Consider the following 20977-nt stretch of genomic DNA (forward strand, 5'->3'; position numbering starts at 1 on the left):
TTTAATTTCTGAATGCCTTACAGAATCTTAAACTGAACAATATCATTTAGTTGGAAAAAGGAAATTTAGTTCAAAATAAATACTATGACTATTGGAACATTATCTGTGTTTCAGGTAATTAATGAACTGCTCAGACTGAATCACTTACCTTACAGAAATAAACACATTTTGTATAGGTATTTTCCTTGTTCATTCTTGTTCAATACAAAGTCTAGTAGGTATGATAAAGTCATCGGTCTCTCCTGATGTTTGTAATTCCATCAATTTTTTTTACTTTTCCCAGTATGGCCAAAACTTAGGCCCAAATATTTCAGCAGAAGAGCGGCCATAAATATCACAAAATCACAGAACTGTTAGAGTTGGAAGGGATCCCAAGGATCATCTGGTTCCAACCACCCTGCCATGGGCTGGGACACCTCACACTAGATCAGGATGCTCACAGCCACATCCAGACTGGCCTTAAAAACCTCCAGGGATGAGGCTTCTACCATGTCCCTGAGAAACCTGTTCCTGTGCCTCATCACCCTCATGGTGAAGAACTTCTTCCTAATATCTAATCTAAAGCTCCCCTCCTCTAGCTTGGATGCAATCCCCCTAATCCTATCACTAGTCAACATACAAAAAAGTCTGTCACCAGCTTTCTTGTAGGCCCCCTTCAGATATCAGAAGGCCACAATAAAGTTTCCTTGGAGCCTTCTCCTCTCTGAACTCAGTAGAATGTTTGTCGTTACTGAAATGACTTAGGTAAGCCTCTTTTTTTGCTGTTGTTTTTTGTTTTTCCTTATACATACTTCAACAGGTATGCAATTTTGGCAGCTGTTAATAGGTTGCAAGAACAATATTACTCTTATTCTCAAAATTTCCTGGCTTTCTAGTTGCAGCATGCATAGTTCAGCAAAGAGAAGGAAAGAAAAAAAACCGAAAAGACCACCATATGCAATGGCAAAAAAAGTGCTTGATAAAATATGGCAATAGGACATACAAAATTAGAATTTATAGTTTAGGCTCTGCACCTTTGTTCATCTAGAAAATGTTTTCTGCTGATAGAGGTCTTCAGTACTCCCTAGATGGAGTAATTTCAGTCAACTCAACAGAATCTAAGGTAGCCATGGAACAAACATGTTCATAGATGGCTGAAATAAAAGCATAGAAAAAAACTTCTGTAAGACAGGTATTAACAAAAGCTAAAAGTTCAACTATAATCAATATATCAATAACTGATTTTGATCCTGATTTGGATTAAATGATGTAAATGTAGCTTTATCTCTGCAATTGCCATAAACTGTTGCAAAACAGGAATTGGAAGATTTAGGTTTAGGCTACAGCAAAGGGGATTGGTAACTTCTTAAAATACTGTGCTGCTTCCAAGACATCATGCTTTTAGATACTGCAGAGCTAACTAGATATAAATGTCTCTTGACCTCTCTAATGTTATCATTTTTACTGAAATGACTTTTAAAAACACAAACATGTAATTTTATTACTCAAAAAGCTTCCATGAATTTCAGTGGGATTTAATGGCTATCCATCATTTTCCAACACGATGATAAAATATTCCACTCTTTTATAAGTTATTCACATCTCACAACTGAAGTTACTACTCGCCAATTTTAAATGGAAATTTTTAGCAAAAAAAAAAAAAAAAGTAGAACCTTTCTTAACACAGGAAATGGAAAACTGCCCAAGTGAAAAAAGAAATTAATTTTCTGCCTACTGTTTATTTTGTCATTTGTGACTAAAGATGCTGGGTGGTAGAAGAAACATGCAGAACAATACGAGCTCCATGTTTCAGGCTCTGAGCAGTTAAATTTATGTATTTGTGCACCATGTTTGATCTGTTATTGCAGTAAACATACCTTTTTCCCCTTGTGTCACACACTACTCTCTGGCAATTTTCATTTAAAGAGACAATCACTGCACCAAATTGAATAATGTCTCAAAATTGGCATTAAACTGAATGTGCAGTGCTTGAGGTAATATAACCACATCCTACCTTGTTATCAAAAACGATGACAGAAAATTCCTTTCTATAAATATACACCCATCTCTATTTGTCATTCAGTTGCTGGATATATACTGCAATTCATTTATGAAACCATCAGATTTTTATGAGAATCTGCCATGCTAGAAAAAATCAATTCTTATATGGTTATGATTCCTACATTTTTCTGATACATCTTCCCAACAAGTACTGGGGATAAGAAAAACTAGGGAAACCTAAACATATTACATTCACACTTTGATAACAGAAATCGAGTAGCTCCAACAAAGATAAGAAATGCAAATCTGTCATTAGGCCACGTAATTAAGGCTCGTCTTTGATGCAGTCTTGCTATGTTTATTCAAAGAATCATAATGAATTGCAAGACATACAGTACAATTAACTTCTTGTTGATTTATAGCAACAACTTTAAATTGTTCAATAAGTCTGTTATTGAATACATAATTGATTATAAATAACAAAATGCTGTACTCTTCTAGATATTTTGCTTTTAAAAGAAATTGCTTTCTGTATTTTATTATATTGCTTTATTCAGAAGATCGTTAACATAGAAAATCTCTGTGAAAATTACTTTTGTTTGTATGTTCATGTGTTCAAGAGAACAGTTTGAATTTTAATTTTTCTTTCATGTTTTGAAGTCTTGCACAAACAATTAATTAATCCTCACAACATCCCTGTGAGGTAGGTACTTAGACACTATTAAAAAAGGGGGAAAAAAAGAAGAAAATAAAAAAAGACTCGACAAATTTACTTTGTTTCACTGATTCAGCAAAGCCAAAACAGCAACAAGGCAGTTGTACTTGTCACTCTGATTTCAACCATGAAAATATATTGCCTCTTGCAAGTTTCAGTAGGTTCTGTGTAGCTCCTAAAATATTTCACGTGAATATGTGCATTTCTCAAAGAGCAGGATATTTTTTTTCATGAGCAATGAGAAGGGTACAGTAATTATCCTGTACACATGTAAATTTCATTGAATAATGAAATAATAAATAATCCCCAGGTAAACACTAACAAGTACCCTTCTTGCCTGAAATATTTGAGAACGTCTATAAATGTAACCATTCCAAGGATAGAATTATATTACATAAATAATATAGCATATCAATAAAAATATATGTAATGGTTACAAGGCTTTATAAAGGTGATGGCTGTTCTCCTTTAACCAATGCAAAAGCACATTTGTTGATCTATCTACCTTACACATTTCAAGGAAAAATATGCTAATAGATGGTTTTATTGATTTGCTAGTAACATTTTCTAATGGGTATATTCATCCTCTGTCATGACAGGTGATGAGTGACATAAAAAGCACATTGACAGCAGAATATTTTTATGTATATTTCATGCATATTCTCATTTCTTACTTGCTTATCAAAGGAACAAATATATTCATTATTAAAAAAAATAAAGACTTATTTACAAGACAAAGTGAAGCCTGCTCTAGCTTCATGCCAATATAAATGATTTACAAGTGATTACATTCATCAAGTTTAATATAAACCACAATAATCTGAAAGAGAGTCATCAAATGGAATAAGATTCGACAGCATACAAACCAAAGTTAAAAGTTTTTCTCTTTCCATTAACTGTTTAACTGTCTCAGTTATAAGTTTTATATATACATTATGTAACTTATTATTAGAAAACTGAAAAATAATATACAATATACTCAGTACATTAAGCAGAGGATTGTATTGACCAGAATTTTATACATTAGTGGTGATTCTTGGAACTTCAAAAAACCCAACAAAACAAAAAACAAAATACCCATAGTCAACCATAGATCAATTAGACACATCTCTTAATGTCTTTAAATTTTCATTATTCTGTGTGTCCTCTCTGTAGTCTAGATGCACATAAATCAATGAAATTATATTTTGTTAAAACACTCCATTACTACTAGCACTTTTTACATTACAGAAGAACACATAATGCAATCACTTTCTTAAGAGCAAATCTTGGCTTTCTTCACATAAAATCAAAAGCCCAGAAGACAATGACCAGAATATTAGGAATGGCAAGAAAAAAGCTGCCATGTAAAGTACAAAGGCAATCTCTGGTAACTTCCTAAGTGGTTAACACCCAATATGTATTTTCATCTTAAACCTGGAATAGTGAGACTTTATTTCCCTTTTATTTATCCAATTATTGAAGCATGTATAAACCAGCAAGTATAATTATACTTTATATACAACTAAACAGAAGAACAGGAAGATGGTTCATAAGATTATGTTTTCATCCTATAAAATTTAGAAGCACAGTTTCTTGCAAAAACTCCTTTGAGAATTAAACCATTTGAAGAGTCCATGAATAGACAGTGTCATAAGACATTTTTTTTTATCTCTTCCCAAAATGGATACAACATGTTATGGACAAATCAAAAAAAACACCAAACCAAACCAAACCAATTGAAACTGCATGGGATGGGTAGTTTGAAAACGACAAATTTTTGTGTCTTACACATTCACTGAACAAAAGAGACACATGGCAAACTGATGTTTTTAAACTGGAAGGAGTTATGGAAAAATAATGAGGCAACAGAAATAAACATGAATTTTTCGTTGCTGAGTTGGTTGGGGTTTTGTGGTGGGTTTTTGGTGTGTTTGTTTTTTATTTTTTGTCATTGGCTGATTAAACTTTAGGGTAATTTTAAGACCAAAGCAGAGAACTGCTGTATTAGAATGTAAAGATTCCTCCACTTGCAGACAATAGGGTTTTTCTTATTAATAACTGCAGAGATGACACTGGCCCTGAAGCTCTCATTGTTAGTAGGATGCTGTTAGTAGTAGCAGTTGCAAACATATGGGTTTGCCAGTAACAACTCACAATTTGTGCATAGTTGAGTCTTCGAAACTGAGCAAATTTGCTCTCAAAATCTTGCCAGCGCTTGCTGAGCTGTATCAGGGTTGGCTCCACTGCTTTTGCAGCCCCATCCTTAGACAAGCGTTCAGCCTGCCTGTGCACCGCATTCAGATCTTCCTTCTTCTTCTCCAATTCTCCATCAATCTCCTAGTGAGCAAAACCAATACAGGGCCCAGGACAGTTAGCTAACTAGATCAATCAACTTCAAATTAGCAAAATACTTCTGTCAGAAATTCCATTTCCATTTTATTGTCACAATTAAAATTTACAGCTATTTTATGTCCTTATTTCACATTTAAACAAAACAAAAATAACTGAAATTGAAGGAACTTCTTGGAGCGTAGCTGTAGAGGTACTAACAGCTAAGACACACTGAAAAGCAGTTAGCAAAGGCCAACAGTTGCCACTTCTAGACTCCTGCTAGTACACTGTGATGGGCAATTGGGAGAAATTCTTTTCTCAATAAGGGTTAGCATATTCAGGACAAGTAGTGTTCAGACAGCTCACAAATATATTATTTGACTCTTAAATATGTTGTTTAACTCCTATTTTACTCTGTGGAAAACTCAACAGAGAATGAAGCAACAAAAAGACGATGTAAAATAAACTAGGAAAACCTTTGACAGTATTTAAATAAATCTACAGAGTTTGACAGTGACATATGAATATGTTCTGATGAAAATGGATGTGCTAACATGAGATAGAGGTCATCCATATATCGGTAAGTCATTTGTTCATCTGGAACAAAGATACATAAAATCAATTACAATTTTTACTACAAAACATTTGGTGTTTCTTAATACATTGCACACTTTCCATATTAGCAACCAAAAAAAAATAAATAAAACCAAACAAAAACAAACAAAAAAATTATTTAGTGTGTTTAAAATTATCAGTATAACATTCTAGATAACAAAAATTAGATATGATATATAATGCTACAAAGAAATACTAGTTTGAATACAGATAATTAGAATTTGCTTTACTGAAAATATAAATAAAGAAATGAACTGATAATATTCTATCTCTACTGGAATATTTGTGGTATTTTCTGTCCGTTAAACTGATAAATTATCGCTCAGCATGATCTACCATTGCCATCTCAAAACAACATTACCTTTAGCTTCTGCTCATCTTTGTGGTCTGGTAGACTGGCTAACTTTTTCTCAATGTCATCCAGCCACGTCATTAGATCATCAGCCTGCCTCTTGTACTGATACCATTGATGAGAAATCTCTAAAGCCTTTTTTCTTCTTTGAGATCTCAAGTCCTGTTCACAGTGCAGATATTATTAGAATATGTATTAAAGACTCATAAAACGGGAATTAGCATGTGTGCACACTGAAGGAAAAATAAAAATTAACAAAGCCACCACTTTTTAAAAATTATATTGTGATACAATCAAATATATAAGCATCCCATGATATTTTCTTCAGTTTAACAGACTTTTCTTCTTTTAAAGAAGGTTACTTAATTCAGGGTTTTCACATGTTGAATAAAACACTGAGACAGTGACCATTCAGAGAAGCTGACTCTTACATAAGTGTCCATATTTTATATAAAACACTTCTGCTCAGAATACTTACTGGACAGATGGAAACACGACCCATTTAGTATCTACCCATAAGTGGGCCTCTTGTGTTTTGTGGTCTCCTGTGAAATTCTAGCCTGCATGCAAATACTGTAGCACTTTGGAAGTAAATAATCTCAATGTAGAAACATGTGCAAAACCAGGTTACCTTTTTCTAATTAAATATTACTTAAACAACCAATGTTTTATGTCTGTGACTCAGATTTATAAAAGTATCAAAAATCTTCTCTAATAGGAAGGTAGAAATGTTATTTTATTTCATATAAATGTTATTAAATATACTCTATTTTCATTTGCTTTAACTGCTTAACTTTACTCATACAGAATTCAAAAAGTAGCTTCATTTCTTAATGTACTCCTTAATAAGAAGTTTACTGGTTACTGGTACACTTTAGATAAAAATACTGACATGAATTTGCCTGAAGTATTCTTCAATTTTATTTTAAAAGATTGAATGTCTTAACTGAGTCACTCAAAGGAAAAAACATTTTTTCATTCCATAAAAACATCTAGAAAAGATCTGGTCAATAGTACAGTTCTAGAAACATTGTTTTGTGGGGGGTTGTTTTTTGGTTGGTTTTGTTTTGTTTTGTGTTGTTTCTCCTCCACAAAATTTACTAATTACCTCCATTTATCTTGGTCAAAGATAAACCTAAGAGATTTCAAGTTTCTTTTAAATGTGGGCAAAACAATGGCATACTTCACCTATTCTTCTACTGAATTCAAACATATCTTCAAAGCTGAAAACTAGAATGAGATCCACAGGAAAGGAAAGATGCAGCTCAAAAATAAGTAATACTAAAATATAACCATGCCTTGTTTCCAAGGCAAGGACAACCTGAAATTCTGAAAATAAAGAAAAGTACTGCTTGCCAATAAAATGAAAATTCCTCTACAATAGTCAGAGCCTATGACTCCAGGTAGGTCACCAAGGTGACTTTCCAAATATAAGATTATTCTTTTGATTATTTTTTTTCTCACTGGAAAAATGACACTTCCAGTTGTAACTACCAGCTTGTCAAAATAAGCTCCACTGTGGATATTTCTAGGAACGATATCATACAGTTATATCCCTAGGAGGGTGATAACAAAGATTTTTGACTTCAGTTTTCATCCTCTTAACTTCTACATCTCTTGGTACTATCATCTACTCTATTTTAAAGAGGCTGGAACCACTTTTCCCACTAAAGATCAAAACATAAATCTTTAACTAAAGGATAAAACAACTTCATTGCCAGAAGTATGCTACACAACTTCTGTAAATATAAATATGTGAGAACTGACACTAACTCAGGTCTTGACTGCTCATGGAGGAACATAAGCATAACGTGTTAAGAAATGGATTGCTATTAAAAAAACAACCCACATCATTGCTGTCCAGCTAGTAATCATACAGTTGTAAAGCTGAGGGCAAAACATATTTTTCAAATCATGTCATCAAGAGAAGTCTATAAGAAAATGCATGCTTATAGTCAAATAGTTCTAAATTACTCATCTCTAAATAGTAGGGAAGGTTCGTTTAACACAACAATCCCCCCAAATGACGAAAAAACTGCTGTTATTAGCATGTGCTTATAATTGTAGCTCCTATACCTTGAGAGCATTATGCTTAGTCTGCAATAGCTTTTGCTTTTTCTTTATTTCCTCCCGTTTTCTCTCATCTGTGATTCTCTTTTGAAGTATGTCACCCCTTTGCAGCAATTCTTTCACTGTGCCCTCATCATCTTGACTCTGATTTAAAGGGAAAAAAAGGGAAGAAAAAAACAGGCATTTAAATATAGTAGTAAGAAATACAGACATATAAAACGTCTTCTGCTAAGGTAGTCATCTAACAGCTACTTGCAGTTCTTACTGAAGACTGAATAACTTTTACTTGCTTTCTACAACATATGTAGACACTTGAGGGCTTCAAGTAAAATAGCACTTAAATACCTACATTTTATTCTGTATCTAGGATAACAGTATGAAAACATTAAAGAAGAAAAAAAAAAAAAAGGAAAATATATTTTGCCTAAAACCAAAGAGAACAGATATGTATAAAATGCTTTAAATCACTGTCACTAGTCACAGAAATTGCCACTGTCTAGGAGGCCTGTAATTCCTAACCATTTCATGTATGATCACAGTGCAAAACTGGTATTCTGTCAGGAAAAAAAAGATACTGGTAAGTACTTTTTACATAGAAGTTGAATCTATGCCACAGCTTCTGGGAGTGTATCTCTTGAACCATAATAAAGTTTTATGTAATGAAAGGGAGTAAAATATACTGAAGCAGTGAAAAATGCTCTGACAGATTTGATTCATATACAATTTACCACTGCAGTACATACTGCCTTAGATTTCACTTTTCCTGTACTAAAGAAAAAGCAAGTCTTGCAGAGATTCCTTTCAGCATTGATATTAAATAGCTACCTTTTAAGAATTAAAGATTGCTTGTAAAGAAATATATAATATAGTCTTGCTGGGGACTCACAAAGAAAGCGTCCTAAAGACAAATCTCTATTATTGTAAGAAATGTCACTTCTCTGAAAACCTCTCTGGATAGAACACTCCACAGTGTGTCTATATGCACAAATGATTTCACTACTTGCAAGGAGCAAACATGAGTAATAAGGCTTACCACAGCCACAAAACCTGTTTACAATAAATGATATAGTAAGATTGATTAAGAACTAATAAATTGACATTTCTTTCAATGATCACCGCCTAGCATATGTTTTTAGTGCATATCCTCTTCAATTATATAGCTCATGAAGATAATATTCATGGTTTGTTTAGTATTTTCAAAAGAGATGAAAAATGTTTTTCTTATGAGCTAACAATTATCATTAAAACTTTTAGTTAAGACTACCTGAAGACTTCTGATTTTATAATGTATTAGAGTACAGGTAAATTTCATCCAAGTTATATCTGAAGATCACACAAATATGGAATTTTTTTCTAGTTTCTAGGATTTTTTCCACCTGCCTGCCTATTTCACTCAGACTTCCATTTCAACTAAATTACCATATCTTTATTGAAGTCCTCCTCTCTCAGATTCACCCCCTGTTGAATTTCAACCTCCAGTGGTTCAAGCATTTTTTGTATATCAAAGTCAAATTGCTCCAATTCCTTCAAAGGAATGAAGGGCTAAAATAGGAGAAATACAAAGATTATTTATTTAAATCATATACTTAGTAGTTATGTCAGAAACATAAATGAAGAGACATCTGTTTTACCTACTATTGCTAAAACAAAGGTAAACTTTTCCATCGTGTGCAAAAATATCTGCACCATACAACTCAAAGTGCCAAAAGGTACAAGTGAATCTAGGCATTTAACAATACTATAGAATTTCCACATAAGAAAACATCAGATTTCTATGGTAAGTGAATTATTAAAAATAAATAAATAAATATATTCTCACATTTGTATGTGCAAGAATGGGCTCAGATAAACACCATAACACAACAATTTATCTAAAAAATTATTGAATATTTGCTCTACTTGGATAAATCTGGTTTGCAAGAAATTGCTCACACTCAGATGAAAATCCATCTAGGTGCCAGGTGAATTATAGAAAATAAAAATCAGATGGTCTCTGTGTGAAATATTCCCCTAATGATAATCTTTAACATATTAAAAAAAAAAATAGTCAGTAAAACTTCACTAAATCACAGAATCACAGAATAATCACAGGTTGAAGAGACCTCAAAGATCATCCAGTTCAACTCTTGACCCAGCACTGAAGGGTCAACACTAAACCATGTCCTTAAGTGCCAAGTCCACATGCCACATGAACACCTCCACTGCCCTGTGCAGACCATTCCAATGCTTGATCTTCTCCGTGAAGAAATATTTCCTAACATCCAGCCTAAAACTCCCCTGCCACAGTTTGTAACCATTTCCTCTAGTCCTGTAACTTGCCGCCAAGGAGAAGAGGCTGACCCTGTCCTCATCCAAGCTCACTTTGGGTAGCTGCAGCGAGTAATGAGGTCTCCCCTCAGCCTTCTCGTCTCGGGACTGAAGAATCCCAGCTCCCTCAGATGCTTATCATAGGCCATGTGCTCCAGCTCCTTCATGAGCATCTCTGCCCTTCTCTGAACATGCTCCGGCACCCCAATGTCCTTCCTGCAGTGAGGGGCCTAGAACTGAACACAACACTCAAGGTGTCGCCTTACCAGTGCTGAGTACAGGGGGATGATCACTTGCCTGTTCCTGCAGGCCACAGTGTTTTGAATACAAGCCAGGATGCCATCCGCTTTCCTGGCCACCTGGGCACACTGCTGACTCATAAAACAGCTTATATTTCAAAATGCTTCAATAAAAGTACAGGACCATAAAGCCACCCATCAAACACTACTCCTCCAAAATGAATCAGAGTATAATTATGGTGCGGTAGCTTAATCTACAGTTCTAAACTCCAGAACAAGTACCACTCGTTAACAGCAATACACTGTCCTGTATCTAACCAATACCTGAGCGGCTGTGAATTGTTTAGTACAGAATATGCAATCAGACTCAATGATCTCAGAGGCCTTTTCCAACTGAAACAATTCTATGATTCTATATCAATTAGGTGCATTTCAAAGGATCAACAGAAAAAGCATTTTGTCTTCTTTCAAAGTTTTAAATGAAAGAACAACAACATTTTATGATTCTTGCATAAACTGTTCATGCTTTATGAAGTTTTAGAAGCTCTCAGGCAAAAAAAAATAAATCTGTCTTCTTGCTAAAAACATAAGTACATTATATTCTAACCAGTTCTCTTTTCCTTTTCCTTCTAGTGCAAGTGGTGTTTATTATAAAGCAAAGTCTGTATGAAGAGAGTAACAATCAAAGCCAATCAGTTCAAACGAGAGGGACTGGACATCCACTGTAATCTGTTCTCAGTTGTTCCACAGATGACATGGGAGAACTGGAATAAAAATTACTTAATTTTTTTTTTTTTTAATAGCAAAGATTTTGTGCAATTATAAACATTAACAGAAACATAACAATACAGGATATTTATAAAGAACAATACTGTGCTTCCAAATTTTCATCAACAATCTCAAAATTACCCTCAGCAAGGACTTCAACTGAGGTAGAAATAACAGCAAAATGTCTTCTCAAGTGCTCTGAAGAATGCTTTTAAAAGTACATAAATCTCACTGAAAGGTGAATCAGCTAATAAAACTGGAATACAAAATTATTAATCTCTGAAAAAGGCTAAAAACAATTAAAAAAAAAAGGGAAAATGAGAGGAAAAATATCAAATTAAAAGCCAATAATTGAATCAGATTCAAGGACCACTTAAATTTATTATGCCAGGGGAAGTTTAGGCTGGAGGTGAGGATAAAGTTCTTCACTGAGTCATTAGCCATTGGAATGTGCTGCCCAGGGAGGTGGTGGAGTCACCATCCCTGGAGGTGTTCAAGAGGGGACTGGACGTGACACTTGGTGCCATGGTTTAGTCATGAGGTCTGTGGTGACAGGTTGGACTCCATGATTTTTGATCATTGGTGATTCTGTGATAATTTTGTGAATTCAGGATACAAGAATCACTTACTGTTTACTGAATTCACAGGCCATTTCTCATTTACTTCACAGTTGCACCGACGATAGTGTTTGAAAAAAATCTCAAAACAGATGAGAACTGATTGAAATAGAGAATTAGAACTTACTGTGCTCTTGTTTTTGTGGGGGGGTGTGGGGTTTTTTGGTGTTTTTTTGGTTGTGGTTTTGTGTGGTTTTAGGGGTTTTTTTATTTGTTTGGTTTTGCCAAGGAATAATTTTATCCAAGTATGGAAAAAACCCAAAACATAACACTTAGGGAACATAATATCACCCCATAAGAATGATAACTTTTCATTCCATGAAGCTGAAATCATAAGGGAAGAACAGTTACCTACATTATATAGTCGGACAAAATGAGGCACCCAGCAGTTTAGTTTTTTGTTGAAGTGCATACAGCAAGTCAGTAGAACCACCAAGAATTCAGACAAGCTTCTGTCTCTCTGTCTTATGCAATACCTAATACTATAAATATCCCTACTGAATCATACTGTACCTATCCATTTCTCAATGTCCTGGAACAGTTCTCCTAAATTCTAATTTGCCATCAAAATTGTGTGCTGTAGTAATTCCTTTCATCTTGATGGGTACATAGTGTATAAAGCTTAGTGAGGTGCTGCCATTCCCACTCATCTTGGTCACAAAATCATAAACAGAAGAACACTAAGGTTGCCAGGTGAAGGAAGTTTGCAGGCTGTGTTCTGAATACCCCTCATCCTGATAAATACCTTTTTCTCCTTCTTTCATTGAGACCACAACACACAATACAAACATTTAACCCACGATAAAACATCTACAGACAATCTCATTTTTCCCTACATTATTATGTTGCACATTATCAAAGGCTACATCAGTTCTGTATGCTTACAATGTTGTGGCAGTGCAAGGTAAAACTGAGACAGAAATCCAGACTGTGGATAGCAGATGTTCCAAACAACACAGTTTTCTGGGCTTTGTGTCAAGATGTTTTCTGTCTGCAGTTTGTACTTCCATAAGAAGTGAGAAGTACACTGGAACAGCTGAAGTATTACTAATGGCCAGTAGGAGAAAGAAAAAAAGATCTTTATTCATAGGACATATTCTTTCCTGTTCCAGAAATGAGAATAAACAAACTCAAATATCCACAAAGAATGTGCTAGCTACACAGGGTACTGTGTCCTGCAAAAACTCCAAACAACTTGTGAAAAATCATGTCTCTTTGCTTATGCCTTTTGTAAAGCTTATTTCCTGCTCTGCAACTTATTCTCCCTCTCTGCATTTATTTCCAGCGCTGTTACAGCAGCTATTAAAAGTAGTTAAGATCAGGATCCATGCATTCCCCTTATTCTATACACTGACTTGCATGGCTGCTTGCTTCAATCTGCTAAATAGTTCTTTGCAATAAATACAATGGAGAAAGTAGGTGGCTTATGTCCTTCCATATGCGAATTCAAACGTGAGTAAAAATTACCTAATCCATACTGAATTCAGATTCAGTAAACAAACTAGTTGCACAAATCTGTATACGTACCTATCTCAAACTTTGGTGACTCACAACCCCATGGGAAAAAAAGGTGAGTGCATTTAATGAAAATTTAGTCCTCAAAAGCCTTCTATATGCATTTAAAACAAACAAACAAACAAAAAACGTTACTCATCATTTGAGAAGAGTAAGAATCTTATTAATTTCCAGAGGTTGATCATTCCTATATGTTAATGAGGTAATCATTGCTACAGTCATATAAAGCCAGTGAAGGCTTCTAACTGTGAAACAGTTGAAAAAAAAAAAAAAAGACCTTAATGTCAAAACCTATAAACTTTCACACCTTTTTTCAAGTAATTGTTCTGACTCTTCTCCCCACCCCCCATGCCAAGAAAAAAAGCTTAGGTTTCTTTGAGGAAACTTCAGGATGCTATGCGGAAATGATCATGCACCTTACAGAAATATTTTGTATGCATCTTCATACAGAAGCAAGTCCTCCTACCTTTCCACTCTTAATTCTTTGTGATACAGTTGCAAATCGCTGATTGAGCTCAGAGAGTTTAGGCTCTATTACTTTCCTGCAGTGATCTCCATGGTTTGTCATCAGGTCTACTGCCTGGTCACGCACAGAGTCCACCTTTGGTTGCATATCATTCAGCTCAGCCTTTAAGCGCTACAGTCCGTGAGCAAGAGACAGGGCTTGAAGTTAGTAATAAATGCAAAGAGAAAGAAAGAGAGAGAGAGAGAGAGAAAGTGTGCAAAGGAATAGGGAGCAAAACCACAAAGCAAGTTCAGATAATTGAGAACAAGTCTGAAAACCGAATAGAAACACATTATATAGCATTCCAGCCCCTGTCTCTCGAATGTACAGCAGGAATGCATCTACGTGTCTGGTTTAATATCTCCTAGAGGAAAGGAATGGTGAACATTATTTTTAAGCATAGTCTTATCTGCAGTATTTTCAGGATACACTAAATTATTTCATTTTTCAAAAGCTACAGAGACCTGTTAATTCATGTTGCTTTCATTACTTCTTATGCCCACGCTTGAGGCAGGGAAAAGTGACCAGATGAAATCCAATAGGATTTTTTTTTTTTTTCTATAAATCTATCACAAAAAATAAAACAGAGGGCAAATGCCTTCTTCCTCTGCAACAGTAGTCTTGACAATACATCCCAATATGGGCAGAGGTTAAAAAAGGTAGCCAGGCATCTCTTAAACATCGTTAGGCATTAAGAATTTCACTGTCTGTATGAAATGCCTTTGTGCATACAACCTATATAAACCTGTATTGATGACTAAGATAATTTGCCATCAAATATCAATGATAATATTTCATAATTGATGGTGGCAAAAGGGTTCATTTGGCTACTAAACTCTGTCCTGTAATCCTGCTGAGATCAATGAGGCATTCATTATGCTTTGCTTTGAAATTGTTAAAGTTTTGCTTTAGCAAATGGTACAGTTATGTATAGTTCTGTTAGAGTAAGCAACACAACTCTGATTTTGATAGGCAGATTGTTCCTTAGATAGCAGGTACTGTCTGCATTGTTCGATATGAAGAAAAACTTAGCACTAATTTCAGAAGTAAATAAGGCCATATTGATAATAAATTGAAGTCATTTAATCTTAATAAAGAAGGAATTTTGAATTAAATTAAATACTTTTGAAATCATATATATCTTGCAAGTTCATTTATCATTTAGTCAAATGATGCAATGGGCCAAATAAAACCATCTGATCAATATGCTAACCCCTTATTACACAACTAGTTCACCATACAATATTCTTATCTGTGGTACTGGTTGGGCATCAATGAAAAGAGTGTTTATGGAATTGAAACAATCATATGACAGAGATATCAAATGCAGACACCATAGACATCAGAAAAAGAATCACAGAAAAATAGAGAAGCAATTAAAAGTGAAGAGTATGGGATAAACAGTTTTGTTCAACCAGATGCATATTAAACCTGCAAACATAGGTTTAATAAAATACTCTTCTACTCACCAGAAAGTTCCCCAAGATTTATAATAACTTATCTGGTTTTATTTCTGCTGAGATTTAATGTGTAAGGCAGTGTAAACTTATAAAATAATCTACAAGCTGCCAGGAGGTAGCTTTCTCACAGAAAATAAGTAAGTGAGTAAATAAATAAATAAATAAAAATAACCAATGTGCATTATCTTTCAAAATATGATAGTTTTGGCACAGTAATTTTTTTGAATAAAGTTAATGTTTTCCAGAAAACTGCAATTTTTAATCTTTTTTTTTCTCTTTTTTACCTTAAGAATTTCCTCTTTTTGCTGGGGTTTTTGTTTATCAGATTCATCCAACAGTATTTCAGCATTATACATCCAAGCTGTGACATTAGCTACATTCTGATCAAAAGCTTCCATGTGCTTTTGATATTCCTGTATGTGGAAAACATAAATATTGCATACAAGAAAAGTAATCAGAACTGAAATAATAGCTGCAAACTATGTAATAGATTGCCAAGTGTGGCAAACAGGCACACATTATGAAATGAAACTTGTTTAGTTTACAGAGTAACTGCTTGCTTTGTGAAGGGTAAAATCTGTAGTTTGTTTTCTTTTACTTTATATCTTAAGTTTCTTTAAAAAGTATTCTAGGAGACAGAGAGAGGAAGAGAGAAGCTTCCCAAGTGACAGGCCAGAGGGTGGTAAAGTCACAGCAAGAGACTGGTGTCTGCAGCTCAGCGACGTTGATGAGAGGAACAGGAAGCTGATAGCCAGACCTACTGAAGGTGGACAGAGGAATTTTCCAAGAATGAGGAATAGAAGTCATTTTGAAAAGCCACTAAGCTGATTGAAACTCAGGTGGTAACACAGATGCACTCATAAAGTTACAATCAAGAATGGGAACTTTCACTCTAAAATTGTTATATTTCATCTAACTTCGCTACTTTGAGACACTGCTTCTTAACAAGCTATCACATTTGATATTCTGACAATTATTTTTTTCTGTCCTTAATTTAAAAGTATTTTGTCATCTTTTGGTGAGCTCACTAGAACGAGGCCTATGCATATTGCATGTGTACCACACAGCTGAGATCAAAAGATTTTACGAGCACTTTTTCCCTGCTGCATGTCCCCACCACAGTACCTTTATTTGATACTGTTCTAAAATCAGTAAAAGACCAACTCCAGCTCATATAGCTTTTGATCACAGGTTCTAGTAAATATAGACAAAACTGCCTAAAGAAGAGAAAGAGGTATAGGAAGGTATTGCTATACCAGATCATAAATTCCATTATATGTTTCTTATAATCAGTTTCACATTGAAGCTGAGCACCTACATCATACTTAATGAAATGATTACGTTTTCCAGATAAAATAGACACAACCAGATGCTTTCATTTCTGTACTGCATGTAGTTAAAGAAGCTCTGTAGTGATGCTGTATATCCATTGTAGAAGCACTCTGCGTAGCCACAGACTCCAGAGAAGCTCTAACACATCAGGCTCTGAAAAGTCGTGAAAAGGGCTAACACTCTTGATAACCACTTTATTTTTTCTGGGTTGAAACTGCATTCCCATGCTCTCAGCAATGGAAACATACTGAATTTCCCAAAACATTATGATAGCCCAATGATGAAGACCCTATTGTGTTTAGAGATTCAAGCTGTCATGACAGAATGAATTTTAAGGAAGAATCCAGTTACATGACTGTCAGCAGTTTGAAGCAGCTGGGGCTGAGGCTCTATATCAAATGTGTATTTGGGATTTAACTTTCAAGTAGGCTTAATGGAAACCTCTTAAGTAATCATTCCTACAAAAACATGCACTATAAAACTATCCAAAGAAAGATCATGGAGTTCTGAACAACTGAATTCTAGTCCTTGAACCTATCATGTGTACACGCTGAGCAGAAATTCTGATTTAGTTGCCTCTGAAATGAATCCAGTTCACATACAGTAATGCTACCACATGAACCAAATCAATATGCAATCAAGAACTTACTTCCTAACTGTACTACTCCTGAGGTTGGTATGAATACCCTGACTGACTTGATTTCTTTGTCTAAATTTTTTTTCCATTTGATGGAAAGCAGTTCTAGGTCCTTTGGAAGAATGTGCATTTCATTCATTAGGAAAAAAATCCAAACGCAACAGTGAAGGAACTACAAAGGCAGATGGGAAGGGAAAGTGGTAACAATTAAGACTCCAGGGAGTTATCACTCTGTAAGCAGTCAGATTCTTAGGATATACACGATGTACTAAACAACAATCAAATTGTCTCTGTACCTATGTATTCACTAAGTGTGGTCCAAGGCCCCCAGAAAAGCACTTCTACATGAGGTTGAGCACTTGCAACTGAGCACCAGCATTTCCTCTGTGTGAACAAATGTATTTTCCTTACCAGTAACAAATTGAACCATTCCTCAGCACGTGAAGTTACTGCTATCCAATTACTGTTCAGGAGGCTGAGTTTATCCTCCACTAGACGTTCTTTTCCTTTCAGCACTGTCTTCAAATTCTCTCCTAAATCACTGATGTTCTTAAGTTGGCCTTGGCGTTTCTCGATCTCCTTCCGTGTTGCCTACATGAGCAGAATGAAAATAAAATGTTCAGGTAACAAAAAATTTTCAGCAGAAACTACATTCTTCTTTCTAGTTAGTCTTCTTATTTCTTCACTGTAGAAATACATCTTTTCATTACTTTCACTTGGAATTTCACTTTATACCTAAAATAAGTTATTGTCCATAGCACCCCTGAGCTTGAATGACTTAAATACCTCTGCAGTGCTACAGGATTAGCAGAGACCTCCAAAGGTCATCCAGTCCAGCCCCGTCTACAGTAAGCAGGGGCATCCTCAACTAGACCAGGTTGCCCAGACCCTTGTTGAGCCTCACCTTGAGTATCTCCAGGAATGGGGCCTCTGAGTTAATACTTTTACAAAGTAAAATACTTATAACAACAAAAAATGCCACTGCTGATGCTCTTTGAACAAGCCAGAAATGTGACTAAATGTAGAGGATAATATTTTAATTGTTCTGGTCATTATAATATTTAAATAATGAACATAAATTATTGAAGAAAAGCCCTGTGTGCCTGTGCACTGTGAATTACTCAAAAGTAATCTTTGCAATTCAAGCCTCTCTAAAAGAAATTAGTTAGGTGGCTCAGCTCTCATGGGTGGGATTAGAGAATTAATCAAAAGCTGACATTATGGCCTTCTCAGTGGCTGATTATACATATTTATTTGTTTGCAGCACATCTTTATTTTTTATTGCATTCTGACCACCAATTATGAATCAGTTGACACAATTTTCACATAATTTTCTATTGTTGATTTTACTGACAGATTTTACTGACAGATTTTACTGTTGATTTTACTGACAGACAATATGTTGTTAATGTGTCAGCTAATGTAATTTTAAGTACTTCAAGTTAACTTTATATAAAATGGTATTATATATTGTGCTAAAATATGACATTAGAGCACGGCAGACACATACTCTGTTGACAGCAGGGAGTGATACAGAACTTTTCCTGGTAATACCATCTGCCATTTCCTTTTCGAGAACATGGTTTCCTGACAATTTAATTCTTATCAGGCTAGTTCCTGATTAAAAGACAAATAAACTCTTCAATGGTTAATGACTTCAATGATTAATATGTTCACTAAATCAGACTTCTAATTATAAATGGATTTCTAATATATAATGTCTAATGACTATCTTTCCACCCACATGACATTTTTCTTATCTATTGTAACAGACCAGAATTCAAATGGAAAGATTTAGCTTGTCTCTACTGAGTAAAAAGACAAGATTCATGGTCTTCAATATATTACCCATCTCAATTCATATAACTCAGCCAAGTTTTTATTTCATCCTTAGAAAGATTCTAGACATGAGCAAATAAATAACAGACTTCCCTTCATGTCTGGATTAATACTATGTTTCATTAACATCACTTCCTACTCAAGATAGATATTCCTTTTTATTTCCAGTTCTTTATACTTTGAAGAAAATGTTCTATTTTTTAAAATTATTCTAACCTCTATAATTGTATTGAAAACTCTCAGTGTCCTTTTCACGTCTAAGAAATCTTTGGTAATGAAAATTAATTAGAAATATGTGCAGTAATAAATACAACTGCTTCCTTGTCCTGTAAATAAAAATAAAGATATGAGCTTTCTACTTAATTGACATCAGCACACATCCAGTTTTCGAGTTTTGGGTCCTTCTCTCCTCCCCTCCACTTTCCATCTTAGTTTTTCTGCAGATGCTCCTCACAATAGGAATCTGCTGGGATGAATTAATCTCCCAGTGCATTTCATTAGATTGGTTTCTGTGTGGTGGCCTACTTACCCAGGAAGTCCAAAGCCCAAAGCTGGGATATTAATCAAATCCTGAGAGGTCCTGGGTCTGGGGACTGAATTATTGATGTACAATTTTATATGATGCCACAGTGAAATCTACACAGAGAGATCAGTACTGTACTTATTTATGAAGTCCTAATATGACTGTTAAAGTCTCCAGAATAACAAGCAGCAACTCTTGCCTCTTAGTGGAAGCAGACTCTTTAAGAAAAATTTCTGCAAGTACTTACATTTGGAAGGCTAGGATCTGCCATCTATGCTATCTGTTGTATTTCTCAAATTTAAAAGTCTGCTTGTATTTGTGTGAAGATGAGTTTATATTTCCTAAAGAAGACTTCAATAAAGGAATTCTGAAAGCCATTCAATCCACACATACCTATCTTAAGAGGAAGCAATTGCTGTCCTCCAAAGCTGTTCGTTTATTCATATCTTAGTGATGAACTGACTGAAGGAGGTTAGAGAGGCTTGGGACAGTATTTGAATCTAAAATATGCTTTTCATCAATTCTTTATGTATCAATTCTTTCTGAGAATTCACAATGCTCAGTGACATTTGTTGAGATTAGTAGGTGAAGTGGTTGTCATTTGATCTATTTTTCATTTTACTATTTTAATTAGCTCTTTGGCATCTTTGATTGCCATAAGATAAAAATACGTTGTATTTTTGTAGCACGTGTAAGACATAACAGGGACTTCCCACTGTGTAACTGCACTAATCATCAGGCTTTAGGTTCTAATTATGCTACTTCTGAAGCATTAAGGTTCATATCTAAAAATTAAATGATGCTAAGGACAAATCTCCCTATTTAAACTGCTGTGAAGCTATATATACCTGGATTAGCTTTCCTGAGCATGCATGCAGGGACATCCAGTGTACATTTAATTTTCAGTAGAACTGTACTGTGCAGGTCAGTTTAGGGGCATTAAAACCATATGATTGTCTAACCCATCTCTTAAAAATCCGATAGTTGTCCTGTATTACAGTTCTTCTCCAAACTAGAGGAGGGTAGATTTAGATTTGATGTTAGGAAGAAATTCTTCACTGTAAGGGTGGTGAGACATTGGAACAGTTTACCCAGGGAAGTGGTGGAACCCCATCCCTGGAGGTTTTTAAGGCCAGGATGGATATGGCTCTGGGCAACCTGATCCAGTGTGAGATGTTCCTGCCCATGAC

General features: G+C 34.9%; 1 protein-coding gene across 7 annotated transcripts in view; it reads right to left on the bottom strand.

Moving 5' to 3' along the window:
• DMD (dystrophin) overlaps window positions 1–20977 on the bottom strand; it is a 1125431-nt gene that overhangs the window by 619071 nt on the left and 485383 nt on the right. For 4 of the 7 annotated variants that reach the window (XM_054165806.1, XM_054165804.1, XM_054165805.1 and 1 more), the window contains 7 exons: window positions 17837–18016; window positions 15741–15869; window positions 13958–14128; window positions 9465–9587; window positions 8052–8189; window positions 5985–6137; window positions 4832–5014 (listed from right to left, as the gene is read on the bottom strand). In XM_054165806.1, coding sequence (XP_054021781.1) covers window positions 4832–5014; window positions 5985–6137; window positions 8052–8189; window positions 9465–9587; window positions 13958–14128; window positions 15741–15869; window positions 17837–18016 — 1077 coding nt within the window. Of the gene's footprint in view, window positions 1–4831; window positions 5015–5984; window positions 6138–8051; window positions 8190–9464; window positions 9588–13957; window positions 14155–15740; window positions 15870–17836; window positions 18017–20977 lie in introns of those variants that run through there. The other 3 variants (XM_054165807.1, XM_054165809.1, XM_054165808.1) reach the window with 3 other exon arrangements.

The sequence above is a fragment of the Dryobates pubescens genome, chromosome 12 (genome assembly GCF_014839835.1).
Source record: "Dryobates pubescens isolate bDryPub1 chromosome 12, bDryPub1.pri, whole genome shotgun sequence".
NCBI classification, from domain to species: Eukaryota; Metazoa; Chordata; class Aves; order Piciformes; family Picidae; genus Dryobates; species Dryobates pubescens.